The following is a 21,694-nucleotide window of genomic DNA, read 5'->3' on the forward strand; positions in this document are numbered from 1 at the left end:
AATAACAAGCCTGCCATTTATTATGGACACAGGTGTGCACATCAGTCCCCAAACCAGGACATAAGGTCTCGGAAGAAGGAATTTTGCTTTACCTGTGTCTCTATTCCCCTAACATCACTCTACTGGTTTCTAGAAAGTATTTATTCAATAGATATTAACAGTGAGGTGATTTTTAAAATTAGATTATCACCATTTTTTAAAGTTGTACCTGTATCTCCTTGTAGGGAAACCACCTAAACCTTAAATCATGAAAACATATTAAAATATTTTCAAGTTAAAAAATAACCTTGACTGAAATACTTATGAGAGAATTTTTAGCATTTTGAGAAGTATTTCATGTACTATATGCTTCAGTGTTAATTTTTTCTAGCTTTTCTAGCTGCAAGTTTTCTTCATCTTATGATAAATTCTTCTTTAGGTGGTGATTTATAAGACTCTGTTTCACTTTAGATGGGATTATTACACAATATCTGAAAATCTTTCTATTTGCTGGCTGGTCGCTGTTCCTCCTTGTGGTGCTGAAGAGTTGAAGAGTCAGTCACTTGTTTGGGAATAAGGGAATGCCACCATAACATTCATCAGGTTGAGTTCTCTTTTATTATTATTATTAAAATAATAGAGTAAGTTTATTAATAAAGTGAATAATATTTTAATGAGCACCTTCCTGTGTCAGGTACTTTCAAATGAGAATAGATGAAATCGAAGAGAATAGTCCCATTACACAGATGAGGAAACTGAGGGGATCACGCAATTTCAAATGTGTCAGGGTTATATAGTGGGTGTAGGCATAAGCAGGGTTTCATTCCAGCATCTCTAACTCCATGTCCTGGCTTCTTTCCACCCACAGACAGTAGAAGTAGTGGGTGAAAGAAAGACCCTCAGAGGGCTCCTCTTGTGACCTCAGTTAGGCTACTCTCTGTAAAGGGCACATGGTCATTGCAGCTTCTTTTCTAAATGGTCTTTTTCCACCCTGGCCAGGTAGCTCAGGTGGTTATAGCATCATTCTGATATGCCTAGGTTGCTGGTTCAGTCCCTGGTTAGGGCCCCTATGAGAATCAACCAATAAATGCATAAATAAGTAGGACATGAAAGCAATGTTTCTCTCTTTCCCTCTCTCCCTCCTTTCCTCTCTCTTTCTAAAATCAATACATTTTTTAAAAAATGGTCCTTTTCCCTAATGAGATTACTTAGACCAAATCAGTTTTATGAATCAATATTCCTGAGCAAGGTAGAAATATATACACACATTTACTATGATAAAAAGCATTAAAGCTAGAAAGTTTACATATTCATATGGGTAAATTGTCTGCTTGGTACTTGGATAATTTAGAAGGAGCACCACGAACCTCTCCCCCTTCACCTTCCAGGGCACACACACTTGGGATGGAGGGAGAATGCTGAGCATCTTGTGATAGATAAAAGGTGTACACGTTAAATATCTGAAACTCAGGCTATTCAGAGAAAAGAGTAAACATAATTTGTGATAAGTAGCCCCAACTACTTCCTCTGGGTTTTTAATGGTAATTTTGAGATCAATTTTGAGATGGAGAATAAAAACCATAGCTTTTTGTCCACTGTGTGCCAAACTTATCAATAAACCTGATGTTTTTATTTTTTTTACAAAACATAGCTTTTTGTGTAAGTTCCAGATTGATATGGAAGGTTATTTGGTTTTAATAATTTCTACAGCAAGTTTTCTTTTTTGTGTTTGGATTGACTTCTTTTGTCAGTTTTTAGTGTATTTTTCCAGTGAAGATGGCATTTCCCCCCCCCCCTGCTGCTGTTAGCGGTTCAAGCATGCAGCTTTTGTTGCGCTGCCGTGTAAATTCCAAGTGACTGACAGCGAATAAACACAAGATGAAACTTGAATGGCACTATTTCAGAAATCGACTTAAGCCATACAGATATCTGTCCGCAGCAATATATCCATTTTGAACACATGAAGAATAGGAAATTGTGGCTGTGTGTGTGTGTGTGTCTGTGGACATCTTTCTTTTTCTTCGAAATCCAAGGGGAAAACTACCAATTTGTCCTGGATCACCAAAACAGTGATACGGATTTCTAAACAGAGTAAACAATACAAATACATAATTAATTATACCTGAATTTGAAATCTGATAGTTTGCATCATGCCTATTTTATACCTGTTATAATTTTCTCATTTGCATACAGATACTATAGTAACATAAAAAAAAAGAATGCATAGCTGTAATTAAAAAGCCAGTGCTCAGGAAGGATAAGACACAGAGAATTAATTGGGATTACACCTCGTTTTGCATTGATGCGAAGCTTGGTGATCTGAATTGTCTTTAGCAGTGAGCTCAGGACTCCCTCCAACCCCCAAGGCTCCTTAACATTTGTTATTACTTAGCTATTTTATTTGGCAGGCGTCCCTTCCATCTCATCTTCTAATGCACTGGCAAAGCTCCTATTGCCAATAGCTGAGAGTCTACCACTGCTAGGGTAAGCTGCATAGCCGAACTTTCTAGCCTCTGCATCCTTATAAATAATGCATCTGGTTTCCTGTAACTACATGCACCCTCAGACTTTGGTAGACGTGTCTTTGTTAGTCAGGGTAAAAGAGCTGGTAGATGAATGGTTGGGGAAATAGTTGTAGGCAGTTATTATCGCTGATTAGAACCTGACTCCATCATATATGCATTAATCACTGGGTTAATGCTAATGGAATGCTTATGATATTTATAGTAGACATAAACAAGATATATGAAAACAATGTCTTTACTGACTAAACTGTATGCTTAATTCAACATGGAAAATGCTCGTAATGTTAACCTACGACCTTTAGAAACTCTATTGCCCATAATTAGATCTACTTTAGTCTTTGGTTTTTTTACACAGAATTCATTGACTTTTTGGGTGGGTGTACACTTGTCCTTAGAACAATAACAGGATATTGGTTAAAGATAACACCTAATGCCCCAGGTAGATTGATGGCATAACACATTATTAGATTTGAAATAAGAAGGAAATTGCCACATTAGCAAGTGAAAATTGTTTTAGCAGTGTCCTTTAAAATGGCCTTTCAGCCAATGTTAATATAAAATAGGAAAATTCCACCCTGTACACATCCTTTTCTTTCTGAACATGCCATTGTTGGTCAGTCACAGTGACAGTGTGACGGTGTTCGCACTGACATTCTGTTGTAAGGGTAAAAAACTCAAATGGATTTAGATGTTGAATAAGAAAGCAGGTTAATCTAGAGCCTTGTGTACTTTCATCAAATTTAATTGAAAGAAGGAAAAATCTCATTTCTAACGAGGTAAATGGTGTTAATCCTGATCACTTGATTATGGATTTCTTTAATCACTGTCAGTTATCATCTGAACAGCTTATATATTTATGAAGATAAGGCATGTGCCTTTAATTGTAAAGCTATAATTGGTCATCTTTCGCTTTGCCGTGTCAATGATTCTGCAGAACCAAGTAGTTACCAGAACTGCCAAATGGTTAACACTTATTTCTTTGAATCATGTTGAACTCCTTCATTGATTAAACTAGTTTATATTATAAGCAACCGATTTCTAAGTCCAATCATCAGATCTATATCTGATCGTATGGAATATAATTTTTTCTCTTTGAATTTGACTACAATATTTCTTCAACTTAAAAAGTCAGAATTTCTATGAAATTAAAACATTTCCTTAACAATTCAGGAAATTTGGCTAATTTACTTTAAAACTGTGCATTGGCATCACTGATAAATAAGTCTTCAATTCACCTAAAAGGTAATACTGAAATGCATTAGTATTTTACTTGACTCATTTATTTTAATCCTCCCATCAAAAATAATCAAGCCAATAGCTTTTTAAGACAATAAACCCACCACCAAATTACTGTTCTAGCCTGGGCTGTTTTGGTGAGTTTTGTTTTGATGGTTACTGGGGATGGAAATAGGTGGAATTTGTTTTTATACCTCTAATTGTTCAATAGTTTCCAGAGATCTCTTGACTAGGCATGGTCCCTCTGGAACTGAATCTCTGCATTCTTCTCCTCCTGCAGTCAAAACAAAACACTATCAGAAGAAAACCTTTTCATAAGGGGGTCCTGAGTGCAGGAAAATCTCAGAAACTTAGACGTGCATAGATATAAACGGTATTTCCTGACAGGCTCATTTGCTTTAAAATCACTCCACAGTATGTCTACCACACAAATAAAATTCGTTGTAAGACTGTGGACTCTCACTTCTAAAGTACTGATGTTTATGCCAGACCGACATTAGGAAAACTAAGTTCTCCATCAGAATGTGTGACCACGGAAGCAGGGACTCATTATAGTAGCATCTTTCCCTCCTTTTCTCTGCCTCATATAGGGCCTGGACCTTCCTGAATAATTATTCAATGAGCGAATGCGTGAGTGAATGAAGTTACTGAAGGCAACAGGGACAAGATTAAACCAGAATGTACCTGGGCAAATGGAAAAGCCACAAGTTTTAAAAACTATATGGGAAAATCTTATTAATTAGTTAATTAATGCAGAGAGGCATTAATTAACTAATGGCCAAACCTTTTCACTTTACTGTGCATAATTTTTATGTGCTGTAACTGTACAATGTTTTCAAATATTGATTTAACTTATTTACAAAAAAATTGAAGAAGAGCCCTGGCTGGTGCGACTCCATCGGTTGGTGTGGCATCCCATAGCCAAAGGATTGCGGGTTTGATTCCTGTCAGGGCGCATACCTAGGTTGCAGGTTCGATCCCCTGTCGGGGCACATATGATCCCTGGTCCAGGTGCATGTGGGAGGCAACCAGTTGATGTTTCTTTCTCGCATTAATGCTTCTCTCTTTCCCTTCCTCTCTCTCTAAGCGCAATGAAAAAAAAGTCCTCAGGTGAGGAATGAAAATAATTTGGAGAGATTAAATTCTCCCACTCAACTCTGGGTTTGTGGCATGTCTTTTTCCTTCATCTTGTTCATATTGGAAGAAATAGGCAGCAGAAGGGCATCATACTATGTAGTAAATTAAAGCTTTGATCCATGTACTCGCTGTCAACATCAGTTGAATGGGTTGGTTTTTATCGTGGGCAGAGGTAAGCCACGCAGCATGATGAAGTAAACCACGTGGCGCTGCGGACTAAATTCTGGTGTCGCAGGAAGGTGCGCTGATAGGAGAAGTATGTGTTCCCAAGATGGAAATAGTGTTATGTATGTGAACATATGCATTATCATAATTGTAACTGTTCTTGTCCTCTTCCTCCTCTCTTCCCCTACTGGTCTTGCTTGGGTCCAAGTACTGGAGAGCTCAAAAGAAAAATTCTTTCTTTTTTTTTTTTTTACTTTTTATTGATTTTATTGGGATGACATTGTTTAATAAAATTATATAAGTTTCCATAACATATCATCTGTATATTGTGTGTTTGCCCCCCCCCCCAGAAACAAGTCTCCCTTCTATCACCATTTATCACCCCTTACCCTCCTCAACCCTATCTCTTAGGTTACTGAGGACCGTTTTTCTTTTTAAAGACTTCCATTGATGCACTTTCAAAATATAACTTCCAAGAGGAGAAACAAGGATCCTGACAGTGAGGATTATAGAGAAGGAAGGACTGATAGAGATATTCTACTTCCCATATTGTCTGGCTGCTCAGATTTTCACAGTCAGCCCTCTCTTCCACTTTCCAAGGTGACTCAGACCTTGCCACTCTCAAAACTTGAGTCATGCCTTTACTCTCAGCAGATCACCTCACTTGCCGTGTCAGAGAAAAAAAGAGACTATAGGATGGAACTTCTTTTACCTTCCTGCTACCAGATCTATTAATATAAGCCCCAGCACAATGGGGCTTATAGTCACTTAGTAAACATTTTTTGGATGCATGGTGGATGGAGTGCTAGATAAGTTAACACATATCTTCAGTGTTTAGAAATGGTAGCTATTTTATTGTATACAATACAGTGACCTTAAATACGAAATCTACCACTTTTGAGAAGCAGATCATCGTTAGCTTTTCCATTCTTTCCCTGCTAGAATGTGAGATGAAGTTAGTTTAAGTGCTGAGCAGCAAATTTCCAAATCAGTTGCTGTATGTTGGCTGAATTTCAGTAATGTCATTTCATTTGGAATCGGGCAACTTAAGCATTTAGTCCTGATTTTTTGCACAACTTACTTATCACTAAAAATGATCATTTTGTATCTATTCAGCAGACATAGGTTATTTTAAAACCACCTGACCCCAGGGTTACAGCTAGCTCTGAGCCTGAGATGCCTAAAATTGTGTTATCTTCTCATTGTACTTTTGTATCTTTTTAAAAATTATTTAAATTTATTTTTATATTGAATTTATTGGGGTGACATGGTTAATAAATTATATAGATTTCAGGTATATAGTTCTATAGTACATCATCTGCATATTGTGCTCTGTGTTCACCACCCCAAGTCAAGTCTCCTTCCATCACCTTTTATTCCCCCTTTACCCTCTTCTCCCTCCCCCACCCCTTTTCCCTCTGGTAATTACCATACTGTTGTCTGTGTCCATGAGATTTTTTCCTTTGCTTAATCCCTTCACATTTTCACCCAGCCATCAACCCCCTCCCCCTCTGACAGTTGTCAGTCTGTTCTCCATAACTATGAGTCTCTTTCCATTTTGTTAGTTTATTTTGTTCATTAGTTTTAACATATAACGGAAATCACATGGTACTTGTCTTTTTCTGACTGGCTTACTTCACTTAGCATAATAGCTGTCCAGGTCCATCCATGCCGTCACAAAAGAGAAGATTTCCTTTTTTTTAATGGCCAAGTAGTATTCCACAGTGTAAATGTACCACAGCTTTTTTATCCATTCAGATGGGCATTTGGGCTGTTTCCCAATCTTGACTGTTACAAATAATGCTGTAATGAACATAGGGGTGCATATATTCTTTCTGATTAGTGTTTCAGATTTCTTTGGATAAATTCCCAGAAGTGGAATCACTGGGTCATAAGGCAGTTCCATTTTTAATTTTTTGAGGTATCTCCATACTGCTTTCCACAGTGGTTGCATCAGTCTGCATTCCCACCAACAGTGCACAAGGGTTCCCTTTTTTCCACATTCTCTCCAAATTTCAGAGATATTTCTCTGCTACTGTTTTGCATCACCAAATGCTTTGGTACCTTGGAAAACTGCTGAAGTAGTAATATTGATTTCAGTAGATTCTTTGGCTCTAAGGGTGTGAATGCTGAACAATAATTTAACTTTTGATATGCCCATTTAAAACTTTTTCCTTGGAATCTCTTTGTGGGTGAAAGAGAAGAATGAGGGCATCCTTTTGGCTGACTTTGGTATCAGTCAGTGCAGACCACAGTCATAAACATTTGGAAGGTCTAGAAGGAAAGGTTGGGCTGAATTCAGGTCTTTAATCTGGGGTTAAGGGGGCTTAACCTGAAAATGGGGTCTGACCTCTAGTGACAGAGTCATGGCAAAGCCTCAAGGACGAAGTTTTGAGAAACATGTCAGGAGATTTACTTTCATTGGAGAAGCCTGTCTAAAAAGCCTCTTGAACCATCATGAATCCTTTCCTGCTTATGAGAGGTGTGTGGGGCAGCAAGAAGCATATGGTTGAAACCCTCTGCACTGCAGTGATATGTAAAAGAAGTACTTCTCCTGCTAGGTTAAATTGCTCTGCATGCCTCTTGCTGTCAGTGACATGATTTAGTTAAATACAGATGCTTTTAGAGGGGCTTTGTACTGCCTCATAAATATTTAATAGTTTTATGAGATATCTGTATGCATAGCGGGGTGGGAAAAACAGCAGTGGAGAAGCTCAACCTCTACAACATCAGAGCCTTCAGCCTTACAGGGTCCACTGACCAGCTGACCCTTGGAAAAGATATGTTCAGGATGGGAATGTCCTTCACAGTAAAAGAAGTCTATTTTTTCCCACCAGAATGAAGCTTACAGCTTAACCCTTCTGATTTTGCCAGTAGTGTGAACTTTACAATTTCCCTATTCCCATCATTCATAGGTGTTCCAGTTCCTGAATGATTAAAGTAGGGCATTACAAAAAGATCCCTTCTCAATAAATAAATGGTATAGGGGGAGGGTTCAGGGAAAGTTCTTAGGTTTTCTGCAGCAATGAATGGTTTGCCATGTAAAGATACTTCCTTGTCATTAGATAATGGTTCAAATTACGTGAATCTTATATCCTTGATATAATTTTGAAATTCATCTTAAAAGTCAATTTCTTAAAGTAAGAGTGGTAGAAGAAGGTGCGTAGGGAGGGGGGTATGTAGTGGAGGAAGACAAGTAACCAAGTGCAGGTTACTGAATGTGCAGTTGACAGATGATGATGATGATGATGATGATGATTTTTGCATTTGCTGAAGAGTTTTTATGATAAAACTTACTGCAGAAGATTAGATGGGTTCTCTATCCTATATGGTGGCCAGAAATAGCCATGAAAAAATCTTTTCAAAAGGTTTTGCAGCATTTATTATCACAGAATTTTCAAACATGCAGAAAAGTTATGTGAATTTTATAGTCAACAACTTAAGCCCACCTTCTAGATTTTATAGTTGACATTTTGCTCTTTTGCTTTATCAACTATCTATCCATTTATCTATCCATCTACTCCTTTTATGTTTGACACAATTTCAAGTCAGTTGCATACATGAGTGCACTTTACCCCCAAATATCCCAGTATGCATGATATATATGTTTTATCACAATCTTTAAAAATATATACAGGTGATGGATTAAGCCAACAGATAGAATATAGGTTTCTCTGGAGTGAGTCATCGTTTTTGCACCTGGAACTTTCTACTCATCATATTTCAGAGTAGAACTCAGCCATCAACAGCCTTCTTTTTTCTGTTCCTGACAATCTCTCCTTTCCCTGTACCCATCTTCTCATTCTTCAAATTAAAAGAAGACATGACCTTGGCTCACCAGATCTCAGATATTAGCAATTCTGGATGTCTGTGTTTGAACCATTGCAATAATGTAAGGCTGGTCCCTAATTGGAGGTGACTTTCCTGAAGATGAGCTCCCTTCCATCCCCTAGAGCCCCTATTCTGTACCTCCCCATGTGAGCATCAAGCCCATGGTAATGTTTCAATTGTTTAATTTCTGATCTCCAGCCTCTTCAAAGTAAAAGCTGTTGGGCTTTACATCCCACACTCTGTGTGTCCCCTCAGGGTGGTGAAATGCTGTTGAGTAGGTAAGTTCAAATATGAATATTGGTCTCTGAATAACTTCTGGAAAGAGGGCCTGAAAGTTCAGGAGAGCTGTGACCAGATGTAGTCATGGCAACATTGAGTAGAGGAAACTTCCCAGTGACACAGTCTCAGTGAAAGGTGAAAGTGAGGTATTTCTACAGAGATAATCCCTAGTATTAATGACAAAATCCCAATTGTCTACTCTATTGACAGAGAGTAACCAAAGAGCTTAGGGGAGGAGCAACAGACCTGAATTATCGTCGTGACTCTGAAATTCATTTTGCTGTGACTCTAGGCAGATTGTTTTTACCTTCTGGGACCTTTTTTTTTCTTGCATAAATAAATTTTGGCTAAGGACTGTGCTAGCTCCAACATTCAGCCAATGAGAAATTTAAATATAATTATTTTTGAGATTATAATTTATCTTTGTGTTAACCCTAAATCCTTTCACTCCAAATAATTTCTGAACTAGAAAGGAAAGGAAAGACACAGTCATTCTTAAACAAACATGATCAGAAGTTTTGAATTGGAGGTCACATTATAAGATATTTTTATCTTTTGACTTTCAAATTTGTGTTTTTAAAGTAATAAATAGGGTAACAATGTAGAAGTTTCCACCCCTTGGACTGAGAAGCAGCAGAAAAATACGGGGCTGGCATTCTCTGAGCATCATAAGGCTGGTTAGGTGGTTCACTCAGAATGTTAAATCAGTGCTGAAAACTCCACATATATTTATTTATTTCTCCATTTTTTCCTTTGGTGCAACTTTATACTTTTCTTTTGATCAGCCAAAAATAGAATTGTGTAGACTCTAAGGCAAATATATATTGTAAGATATTTCCTCTGGCTGAAATCTTCTCAGATTTACACATTTGGATGCTATTTAAAAGTAGAACACTTTAGATAATTCCTTTTCCCAAGCTTCCCTTATTCTGGGTACATTGGGAGGGTTTGTTTTATACATAGCTCTGTATCATGTTTCAGAGTCCTGAGTAGGTGGTACTCTTTTATAAGTAATTCATAACCATCTTCACATGTCGATCTTCTCATGCTGAACAGTTTCTATCAGAACGGAAAATTTTAAAGTCTAACAAACTTCTAGAGCATTTGTAAAAGTCATGTGCTGTGCTCTCTACTGCGTTTTTGGATCGATTTGGGGACCAGTTTATACTCAGCTGGAAAGCAGCTGAACTATAAACAAATGGCTAGTACCTAAGTATATAAATCAAGTTCAATTATTTTCATTTTAAAAATTTTACAGATTTTGTATTATAAACTAGCATTGATTATCAGAGGCATTTTTCCTATGTTTAATTTCTTTTTCTGCATCAGAGCACAGTGTATATTATTATTTTTTTATTTTTAATTGTTATTGTTATTCAATTACAGTTGTATGCCTTTTCTCCCCCTCCCTCCACCCCACCCCAGCCTAACCCACCTCCCTCCCCCACCTCCACCCTCCCCCTTGATTTTGTCCATGTGTCCTTTATAGTGGTTCCTGTAATCCCCTCTCCTCACTGTCCCCTCACCATTCCTCCCTGGCTATTGTTAGATTGTTCTTAACTTCAATGTCTCTGGTTATATTTTGTTTGCTTTTTTCTTCTGTTGATAAGTGCCCATCAGCAAATGAGTGGGTCCAAAAACTATTGTATATTTACACAATGGAATTCTATGCAGCAGAGAGAAAGAAGGAGCTTATGCCCTTTGCAACAGCATGGATGGAACTAGAGAGCATTGTGCTAAGTGAAATAAGCCAGACGGTGAGGGACAAATACCATATGATCTCACCTTTAACTGGAACACAGTGTATATTATTTTTAAAAATGAGATTATACCTATAATGCACATAAAAGTACAGATCACCCCTTGCATTTTTGTTACATCTGCCCTGAGACTTGTAAAACAAACAAACAGAAATTCTGTCTAAGCTGTGCTGCCCTGTGCTGTGAACTGAACTTAGAGTAGTGAATATTAATGAAACAAAGCAAAGGTATTTGCTCAAAGTAACTAAAACAGCATAGATTTCTCTAGTAAACATTATGAATGACCATCCATTTATATAACATTGGGATAGTCATAATAAAGGTAATTTTCCTTTCGATTTTTCTCCTTTCTGTTATACATACACACATACAATAATTTAACATTACTTGCATTTATTCACACAAGTAAAACTCTGTCTAGAGTGCCCATGTCTTTAAGACATTTTTCCCATCGTTTCCTCATCTCCCTTTAGTAGAGTTTCCATATCGATACATTCATTCAGCAGCACTTACTGAATGACTTTTGTGCCAGTCATGGTCTCGGTCATAGAGGTACAGTGATGAAAGCAGACAAGTTCTTGCCCTTCTGGGACTTGCATCCTGGTGGTGAGTTTATCACACATTTCATAGCAAAGCATACTGTGTAGAAAACTCTGATAATTCGGAAGTACTGCCACTTCATCCTCTTGCTCATATTTCTAGCATATTCTAAATAGACAATGGGTGGAGTTGAACAATGAGAAATAATACTTTAAGTATATAAAATGAGATTGTTATAAACCTTTCTTGCTTTTTCATAAAACTTCTTTTGAATGTAAACCCTCAAGGACATATCAGTTTATTATATCTTTATTTGTGCTTTATAGCTTTTGGGGATGCAGTATTGCATCATCAGCATCAACCACTTCAGAGTTCATAATTAATTAAGAATTGTCAGAGATGTAATGCCACATGACCTACTGGGATTTTGTAGAAGAAAGGGCACCCTACACATTAAAAAAAAAAGTCTCATTATTTTAGGGCAGTCCACTAGTAAAACTAGTCATATAGAACATGTTCTCCTTTTAAAATTAAATGTTGGAGAAGCTGAAGTTATTATGCATGTCCAGCATAATTTTTTATGGAGTTGGAATTCACTTCGCATAAAATTAACTATTTTAATATGAATAATTTATTGGCACGCATCAAAATGTTGTACCATCACTATCTCCATCTAGTTCCAAATCATGGCCAGTGTCGCTGTAAAAGGAAAGTGACTTGTAAAATTAAAAATAAACAGTGTCTGCATGTAACCAATTTGTATCTCTACTTATGGGGAGAGAGGAATGAATAGGTTCCCTCAAAGTAGACTCATTATAACTATCACATTTGATAAAAATATCATCCTATATAAAATTCTCACTCTTTGAGATCACTTACTGAATCTTGAGCTAGAAGGGATCTGAACTCACACAGGACAAAATGTGCCAGTGTAAATTGATCATCTTAGGACAAAATGAGGACTCAGACACACCGTCAATGTCGAACATGTAATGCGGCATCTCACAAAATAATTGTTAAAAGTAAGCCAAATCGTCTTCTCTGGATAAATTTTCACCGGGAAAGAATAAAGTATAGTCAGTCTCGACTGACCCTCCCAGTGGGGAGAAAGCACCTGCCAGGTCAGGTGAAATGAGTTCCATCTCGGGCATTTAGCATCATGAATAATGCAGAAGGGCATCAGAGACTATGTGAATTTGGTTTGTCCTCAGAGAACTTTTCTGTTTGGCTGATGAGATAAAAATTACAGGAAAAACAGTCAAATTTTGGTTTATTTCCAATTTTCCATCCACTGAAAGGATCTGTGGTGCCTACGAGTTAAGAAGCATAGTTGGGATAACCGAGTTTCACTAGAACAAGATAAACTCATGAAAGGCGTATTTGGGAACAATCAGAAAAAAATTGAAGAGGATGTGTCTGAACTGGACATTTAAAGATCCGAAAAAAAACCGAAGCCGATTATAGAACGTATTTTGAATAGATAGATGGTATGAAAAGAAGTCTGCCAGTTTATTAGAAGTGGCATAATCTGTGTAAATCAATCACAGTGAAAAATAAAACCAAGCAAAGTATGGTTTGAAGAGTAGCATAGCTCTAGGTTTGGGACAACTAGATATTCTTGAAAGAACTGTGTTCTTCAGTCTGATACACAAGACATAATTACATAATAACACCAACTGTGGAGATATGCCCCGATAATGGTACAGTTAAGGTGTGCTGCGTCTGTGACTTGGAAGCAAGAAGGGGCTCCACGGAGGAGCTGAGACTTGAGCTGGAGGTTCATTTTCAGATGGGTGGGAAGAAGCTAACATCCATTTGAGTAGTTTGTCCTCTCTCCTAGGAAGCAGCAACTTTTTAAGGTTATCTTTAGGCCCTGAAGGTTTCTTGTGAAATCATGATTTCAAAATTCATTAGAAAATAAATTGTTATAAGTTATACGTAGTCAGCTCCAAAGAGTGTCATCCCCAAATGAAGCCACTGCTGCCATCGTGATATTAGATACCATGAAGTCAATTCTACTATTTAGGAGCAAGGATCAACTTCTTGAAAGATAAAAATTTCTGGAGTGAAATAGCCAAAATACAGGGAGAAAATAAGAAAGAGAAAATAAGTTTAGGTGACACGATCAAAAGCAAAATGGCATCTACTATCCTCTTTCATCTGCTGAAGCTTTGCTAAATATTTCTGAAATTAGAATACATACAATTAATGCAAACCCAAAGAGCCTAGCTTGAATTGAGGTGGCAGAGGAATCTGAGAATTTTTTGTCTGATGATATAATAGAATATTTTCTTCATTGAAGTTGGCTTAGAAGGAAGCTGGAACATTTTGAAAGTGGATCAGAAATAGTATATTTTTGAGAAGTCAAATCCCTGTCTATATTACTGTGTCTCCCCTTGACCTGGATTGTCTTGCTAATATTTACTTCCTTGCCTTCTCGGGTGGATTAATTGTGGCTGCAAATTCTTTGTTTCCACGTCCATCAAGATTTGTTTGTCCCGTCCTTGCATCTCAGATGGCATCCTGACTGCATGACCAGTAGGATGCGGTGGAAGTAAGTTTTGCCACTTCCAGCTCCAGACTTTAGGAGGCTTAGCAGCTGGCACTTCCTCCCTCTCAGAACCCAGCTGTGATGCTGTGAGGAACCCAAGCCACTTAGAGAGGCCACATGTTGGTGCGCCATCCGCCAGTCCCAGCCGGGCTCTCACTGACGTCTGGCATCAGCTGCATCAGTCGTATGTGTGAGCCATCTTCGGTGTTTCAGCCCAATTGCATCTTTAGCTCTTGCAGCCCCAGCTGCCAACAAATGGAGCAGAAGAACCGCTCAGCTGAACCTAGTAAACCTGCAGACCAGTGAGATAATATGCAATGGTTATTTTTAGCTCTCTCAGGGCAGTTTGTTTCATAGCAACAAACAACTACAATAGCTTTAAAAAGAAAATCCTTGAACTGAGACTATGAAAGAGTTCATTCCATTTAAACTATAAATAGTTATTATTTAAATGGCCTGTGTTTAATCCTTATAATGTCTGAAAATCAGTAGGCAAAACTTTAGAAGGCATTTATTTTGGAAACTAGGTGCCTATAAGTTTGTTTACTAATTAAATGAAGGTAATGACTAGGTTCACTGTTCTGTTTTCTGGTTTGCTTACTCTCCCGTGGAAGTGATAGGTAAGCAATACATAATCAGATGCATTCTTTGGACTAAAAAAGGGAAATAGTAGGAGTCAGACCTTCGCACACATCTTAGTCCATAGCTTAATAGCTGCATGTCCATGGCCATGTTACCTAAGCTGCCTGAATCTGTTTCTTTATTTTCAAGGTAATATGTACTATACAGGATTTGTGTAGATAAAAAAATAGTGTATGTTAAGAACCTAGCAGTGTTCCTGGCACAAAGGCGGAGCTAAATAAATGTACTTTTTGTTGTCATGAAGGAGGTGGTAATGTGGTTTTAAAAGGTAGTAAAAATTTGTCTCTTGTTCATTTTTTTAAGGAGACATTGAAATATGGATGTTCCTGGGCTTTAACGGGGTGAAGCCTAAAGAGTTAAAGTGATATATCGTTGCAGTTCTTCCCTCAAATAGGCATGTTTCACTTGAAGGACATTCTGATCCCTAATCCCATATACACGACCCTTCCTCACTTAGTTATTACTACAAAGGATTTGATAAAGGGTTAAAGGCAACCTCTGTCTCCTTGTCTCAAGGATAGAACTTCTGGAGAATTCCTTTCATTCCGTATGTCCTATTCTACTCCCTTTCCTCATTGACGTGCACCTTCCAATTTGGCGGGAAGCAGCTTTATAGGATGCTGGCTCTCTGCAAGCTGACCTTAGCTGCAAGGTACAAGTTCTGCTCTGTCTCCAGGGGGGACACACACATGCCACAGACTGATTTGTGTAGTCAGGAGAAAGAATAGCTGTGTCAGCCCACAGGTCTGTCTCTGTTTTGTCCTTAGCCTTTACATAGCATGCTGTTTTCCTTTATAAGTGTGGGGTGTCGTTGGAGGACAGCTAGTGCCTAGCAATTTGTCTGCTGAATATGTTTGCTCTCAATGATTAAGGTGAGGTGAATAGTTGTTATTGGTGCAATTTAAGGACCATTTTTCCTAACTGCCAATTATTGTTCTTGGTATCTCTCTTCCCTGCCTGACTTGGGCTACCTGAACCCCATTTTAGTCTTTGAGATTTAGATGACTTTGGCTGCCGATGAAATGCCAATGTATTATACTTAAGTGTGATATTGGAGGAGTGAAGTACCATGCATTTAAACTGGGTGATCTCTAAAGGAATTATGAATTACCCTCATTTAGCATAAGCGTTTACTTGCTTATGTCGTTTTGAATATTTACATAAATATTGATAATTAAAATCTTAATACCTCTCAGTTTGAATACTGTTAGTGCTTCAATATGGATTTTCTGTCATATGAAATTTTATGTGCATTGCTAGAATCTTTAAGAAAATTCTCACTACTTTAAAATCAAATAGTTCAATTAATTAATTAGTTAGTTAACTAGTTAAAGCTAGAAATTGGTCACAGAAATTATTTTAAAATACTAGTTGCTGGGATATAAGTGCATATCATGTAGAGGTGAACTTTAGGATAATTAATTTTGCTCATAAGCTGTCGTAGTCATGATAACACTTATTCAGATCGATTCAGGCTTTTGTCGTTGTTAGCTCTAGTACTGCAAACACACTTTAAGATAATATCCTTTTAATTATTTACAATTATGGACTAATTTCATTTCAAAAGAAATTATAATACTCAAATCCCATGTCCATTTAAAGCTTAAAAATAATTCAAAGCAATGAAGATTGCACTATATGAAATAGAGTGTGCTTAAAGCAGATATTCTCAGGACTTGGGCTCTAAGTTTTATTGTTTCTGGGACTCATATGATGGTTATGTAAAACAGATTTAGAGAGAGTTTTTAAGACTCCTCTTGACATAGGTGAGCGGAATGGTTCCTTGGAAACCGTCCAAGTGTGCAGTCACGGTGAAGTGCGGATGGAAGGTGCAGGTGCACGCAGCTCACGCACACACAGCAAACGGGATGTTCAGAGGACCCTGTCTCTCCATGAAGGACAGAGAATTTCTTTTAACGACTGCTATTTTAGAAAGGGGGAAAAAAATCAGCATTGAAACTATCTGTAAGGTAGAACTACCGAAACCTAACCCTAAAAGGCATGCTTTTACAGAAAACTGTTCTTAATTCTTGCAGTGCGGTGATAGTGAGGACATGTGTTACACATTACAGCAGCCAGGGAACTCAAACCTCCGCAGTGTGGAGTCACAGTGAAGGCTAATTTCAAAAGGAAGTGGCAGCCCTCTGTTACTTACCAGTGTTTTTTATTAGCTGGACATTAGTCGAGGGCTGCTGTGGGTGGGACAGGGAAATGGACATTTAAAGGGGACCAGAGTGAGGATATCTGAACCCCTCACTCCCCTGCCCAGCAGCCCGCTGCTCCAGCACACACTCAGCACTTCGCACTGGGCATTACAGAGTCTAACACAATCTGTCTGCAAAGGGCTGAAGGCAGAGCTGTCCATGGTTAGAAAAAATGTCCCGACTGTTGGTTGAGAATCAGGTAATAACAGTCCTCTAGGTGAACAAAACTTATTAGAGGGCTGGGGCAGGAATGCTAGCTCTCAGCAGCAGGCAGGGAGAAATTGCTGTTGCAACGCTTACCTCTCTAGGGAGGAATCAGATATCAGACTTTGCCAAGCCTGAGGTCCAACCCCTGAGGTCCCACCTACATCCCCGCCCCATCCCAGCTTTGTTAGATTGCTAGCATTGATCGCTGGCTTTTCTCTGACCCAACAGTGGGTGAGGGAAAGAGCCAGCAAGACTGAAAGCAAACAAGGTGGGGGTGGAAGGACTGGAGCCGCTTTTGCGGAGAGCAAAAGAAAAAAGAAAGAAAAGGGGTGGGGGCCATGGGGACTCAGCTAAACTGGTGCCTGCCTGTTTCTCTTTGATTTGATGGCCTTTATTCCTTCTAATTGGATAAAATAGGAAGTCACTGGCTGTCCTGTGTTGCCGGGTATACTGATTTTACTCAGAGCGGCCAGCAGCTCTAGACTGTGGAGAGTGGGTGGGGGTTGGGATAGGAGGGAGGAAAAAGAGACCGAGAGAGAGAGAGAGAGAGAGAGAGAGAGAGAGAGAGAGAGAGAGAACGTCTTTGAAAGAGGAAGGGAAAGAAAGAGCAAGAGACTGTGAAGAAAGGGAGAGCCGCAGAGGAAGAAAGTGAATGAGCGCTCAGGAGCACAAAGAGGAGTGGTTGGGGGTGGGGGTGGGGGGAAGGCAGGGCGGGGAGCGGAGTTACCGCCCCTCCTGGCGCACTCTTCCCCTCGGGTCCCTCCGCGAGGATGCTGCGTGCAGAGATGCTCAGAGGGCAGGCACCTGCTGCTCTGTAATGATTCAGCCTCGTTCCGCCGTCGCGTTAACACAACAGGATGCTGTTGCTACTGTCACTGCTGCCCCTCCTGCCGCCGCCGCTGCTGCCGCCGCCGCCGCCAGCGCTGGTCCTGCTTTTGCTCTTACTTCTCCTGCATGACAGTTGTTTTCTCCATCTAAGCAGACAGCAGCTTCAGATGCCCGAGGTGAGAAACATGCCTTTCAGTTTGGGCTACTGGTTTACTTAATCCGCCCACCGACAGCTCGGTTTCTGTTTTGGCCCCTGTCCTCTGGACCAGCCTGGATGGTTTGGAGAAGCATTTAAAAGAACTGCAAAAGTGGCCCCAAAACAGCGGTAAAGAATTACAATATACTTTTATTTGGTAGTTGCTAGAGGCTTTTTCTTTTTCTTCCTTCCTTCTGAACTCCTCTTGCTTTTGATAATGGCCTTGGACTTGGACGACTTATCGATTCCCCCCTGTAAGATGCTGTCTCATTTGGCTGGGGGGGGCTCTGCATGGTAATGGACCGCGAGAGAGGCCAGGCCTTCTGGAGGTGAGCCGATGGAGATCTATTCCCCAGACATGTCTGAGGGAGCTGCTGAGAGGTCCTCCAGCCCCTCCACTCAGCTGAGTGCAGACCCGTCTCTTGATGGGCTTCCAGCAGCAGAAGACATGCCAGAGACCCAGACTGAAGATGGAAGGACCCCCGGACTCGTGGGCCTGGCAGTTCCCTGCTGCGTCTGCCTGGAAGCCGAGCGCCTGAGAGGTTGCCTCAACTCAGAGAAAATCTGCATTGTCCCCATTCTGGCTTGCCTAGTCAGCCTCTGCCTCTGCATTGCCGGCCTCAAGTGGGTATTTGTGGACAAGATATTTGAGTATGACTCTCCTACTCACCTTGACCCTGGGGGGTTAGGCCAGGACCCTGTTATTTCTCTGGATCCAACTGCTGCCTCAGCTGTGTGGGTGTCATCTGAGGCATATACTTCACCTGTCTCTAGGGCTCAGTCTGAAACTGAGGCTCAAGTTACAGTACAAATTGATGACAATACTGTCGTGTCCTCTGAACCTTCAGCAGTACCCACCCCGAAGAATCGCGCTTTCGCTTTTTCTTTCCTGCCACCCACTGCACCGTCCTTCCCTTCACCCACTCGGAACCCTGAGGTGAGAACACCCAAGTCAGCAACTCAGCCACAAACAACAGAAACTAATCTCCAAACTGCTCCTAAACTTTGTAAGTAGAGAGAAAAGAGAGATGATGATGAGTAAAACACAGGGGTGGGCTTGAGGTCCTAAAAGTTGTTCTCCAGAGCAATGTAGCCCTTTTCTCTTCTTCTTGTGTATCAGTTACATGGTTTGGTTAAGCATATCACGTGACTGGGATGCTTGGGGTGGCAATGAAGAGATGAGGAAAAAGCTCTGGCAAACTGCTTGTATGTTTTAATGTTCTGACTGCAACTCCTTTTGGCTAGATTGCTAAACCCGGGCAGGACCCAAAACTTCAGTGTCTTTGAGTCATGCTTGAATTTAAGTTAAATTCAATTTATTTCCAACACTTTTCGAAATTAAAATATCAGATCATCATTATTTTTTATGTTCAGTGTGACTTCCACATAGCAGTGAGTATGATTTTGTCTTTCTTTTCCCCACATAGTCTTCCGGGTACCTCTCTGCACCTTTCAGTTTGCCTCTGCCTCCCAGTAATCCCCATCTGCCTGTGATCTTTCTCCATCTCTTCTCCCTGTGCCCTCAACCACTTCTCCCCACGTGTGCATTTGAAGTGGTTCTTCCTGACACTGCGCCAAGTCTTTAGACACTGGCAGAGCTCGCGTCTCCCCGCGTCAGATGAGCAGTGTCCTGCCCAGGTTGTAGTTTCAGTTACCAGGCACTTATTAGGGGCAGGCTTATTTTATTCAAGTCCCTGTACAATTCTTCATGAAAGGATTTTCCTAGATCAGTCTTGTTTTCTGTAATCAAATGTTTAAGTAGCTTGCTTGGTGTTCATTAAAAAGTACCAGATACATTAGTAAGGTACATTGGGTTTGGGGTTTTTTTTAGGCATGGGTCATTGGCCCGTCGGATTGCAGCAGCTCAGCTTAACAACCTGTGAGGGAAGAGCCCACGTTTTTAAACCAATACAGAACAGTGTGCTGCTGTTTGTACTGCGTCGTTGCAATGCTTTATAATGGAAAGTTGACAAGGATGAAACCATGACTAGTCAGAATATTCTAAGCGTCAGTATAGAAGGGAGGAGCTTATAGCTTTTTTTTTTTTTGAGCTTATAGCTTTTTAAAAGAATGTTTATAATTAACTTTTGTTTCTCTATCTCCTATCACTATCTACCATCGATGAGTTTTTCCTTAGCAGAAAAAATGTGAAAGATCAGAGAAGCTGTTGCTTAGTAATGTATGTAAAATCTCTTAGAGTTAAAGGTGACTTGAGGGTAAAGATCCAGTGATGAAATACTCACTCCTTCTGCTTTCCCTCCAGAGGGTAATGAAGAGTAAAGAATATCTCTTCCAGACATTATGTTCAGGATGAAGCAGAGCCATGTGCTGTAGAAACACAGGAAAACTTGATTTCTGCTTGTGATTCAAGATGGTTTCATACGCACCAGTTTTAGTGGTAAGGATTTCAGAAAAAAAATGAGGCTTGTTTTTCAGGTGTAATTAGGGAAGAAGCTCCCTTCTTCAGACACTGCTCTGGAGCTTTATCAAATCCCTGAAGCATCATTAAAGGTCTGACAGACATCACTGCATTCGCCGCCTCTTCCCACCTGGCAAAGTGACCGGGAAATAATACCCAGATGAAATGACAGGCTATAAAAAGCAAGTACAGATCCTGCAAGGAGAAGCAAAATTTACTGTGAAGACAAGGTTATTTCTTTGTCTTTAGTGTTTTAAACTTGTCTTTACTAAAAATGTGGCTGAATAGGTTTACTTGTCCAGAAAAGAAACAGGACTCTTTGTAAAACCTTGTCAGCTAAATTCTATAATTTTCTCATCTAAGGAAAATAAACAAATAGAGAAACATCCAGCACATTTTCCTGTGCTAGGACCATATCAAAAAGTATAGGTTGATGTTTTGAGGAATTATCTTCTAAGGAAAATTCTTCTACTAAGTGTTTTAATAGATTATACTGTCCATATAGTTTCTTTTAAAAAAATTTTTTTTTCCCAAGCCACGGCATTGATTGTCTAGCATTTGCACTGAGTGGAAAAGATTTACTGCTGCCTAAAAGCATCACAGTGACCAGCGCTGGCCCAATGCAGAGCAGCAGCCTTCGGAAGCGCACTGGAAATAAGCGTGGAAAAGCAGTCTGGGAAATAGTTTTCTCCTGAAAAGTTAAGGCTGGACAGTTGGTTAACACTGTGCAGCCTGTAGCGTGTTCTGTGTGGGGAAACTGTTAATTTTTTTTTGGAATAGTGCCTAAAAATAACAAATTACTAGTATCCAAAATATTGTCTTTTTTCTTTGAAAAGATGAGTAGTCCTTGGAGCTTTGTTTGTAGACACTCGTAAGTGGTTGCTTTTATTGTTTAAAAAGCTTGTAACCATTAACTAAAGGGAAGGAAAAAAGGGATTGGAACTGAATTTTGTCATTTTGTAATCTCTGTCACTTTTTTTCTTTTCAACGAAGGAAGTATTGCTTAGTCACAGAAAGTACTGGAGCTTTTCTTTCATCATGCGTGTTTTTGACGTGAACTAACCACCCTTAAAAGGACATTATCACATCCGAAACATGCTCTTCATTGGCTTCAGGACTTTAGTCTCCCTTTTCTACCTGTCTCAGCATATTCAGCATATTATGCACAGAGCTGTAACCTTCAAGGTCATAGTCT

At 39.5% G+C, this 21,694-nt stretch overlaps 2 protein-coding genes across 14 annotated transcripts in view; both read left to right on the forward strand.

Moving 5' to 3' along the window:
* The window catches only part of NRG1 (neuregulin 1), a 194,622-nt gene that overhangs the window by 73,666 nt on the left and 99,262 nt on the right, over positions 1–21,694 (forward strand). For 3 of the 13 annotated variants that reach the window (XM_045197113.3, XM_024562611.4, XM_045197114.3), the window contains exon 1: positions 18,113–19,087. The exons of 7 other annotated variants lie outside the window; for them this stretch is intronic. In XM_045197113.3, coding sequence (XP_045053048.2) covers positions 18,418–19,087 — 670 coding nt within the window. In that variant the 5' untranslated portion in view covers positions 18,113–18,417. Of the gene's footprint in view, positions 1–17,903; positions 19,088–21,694 lie in introns of those variants that run through there. 3 more of the 13 variants (XM_045197120.3, XM_024562613.4, XM_045197122.2) reach the window with 2 other exon arrangements.
* On the forward strand, positions 17,914–18,102 carry LOC128779836 (uncharacterized). Its single transcript, XM_071220189.1, has one exon. The coding sequence runs from the start codon at positions 17,914–17,916 to the stop codon at positions 18,100–18,102; it is 189 nt and encodes a 62-aa protein (XP_071076290.1).

Source organism: Desmodus rotundus, chromosome 13 (assembly GCF_022682495.2).
Source record: "Desmodus rotundus isolate HL8 chromosome 13, HLdesRot8A.1, whole genome shotgun sequence".
In the NCBI taxonomy this organism is placed as follows: domain Eukaryota; kingdom Metazoa; phylum Chordata; class Mammalia; order Chiroptera; family Phyllostomidae; genus Desmodus; species Desmodus rotundus.

Excerpts from the sequence above, each read along its gene's own strand:
- LOC128779836 (XM_071220189.1), top strand. The coding sequence starts at position 17,914 with ATGCTGTTGCTACTGTCACTGCTGCCCCTCCTGCCGCCGCCGCTGCTG.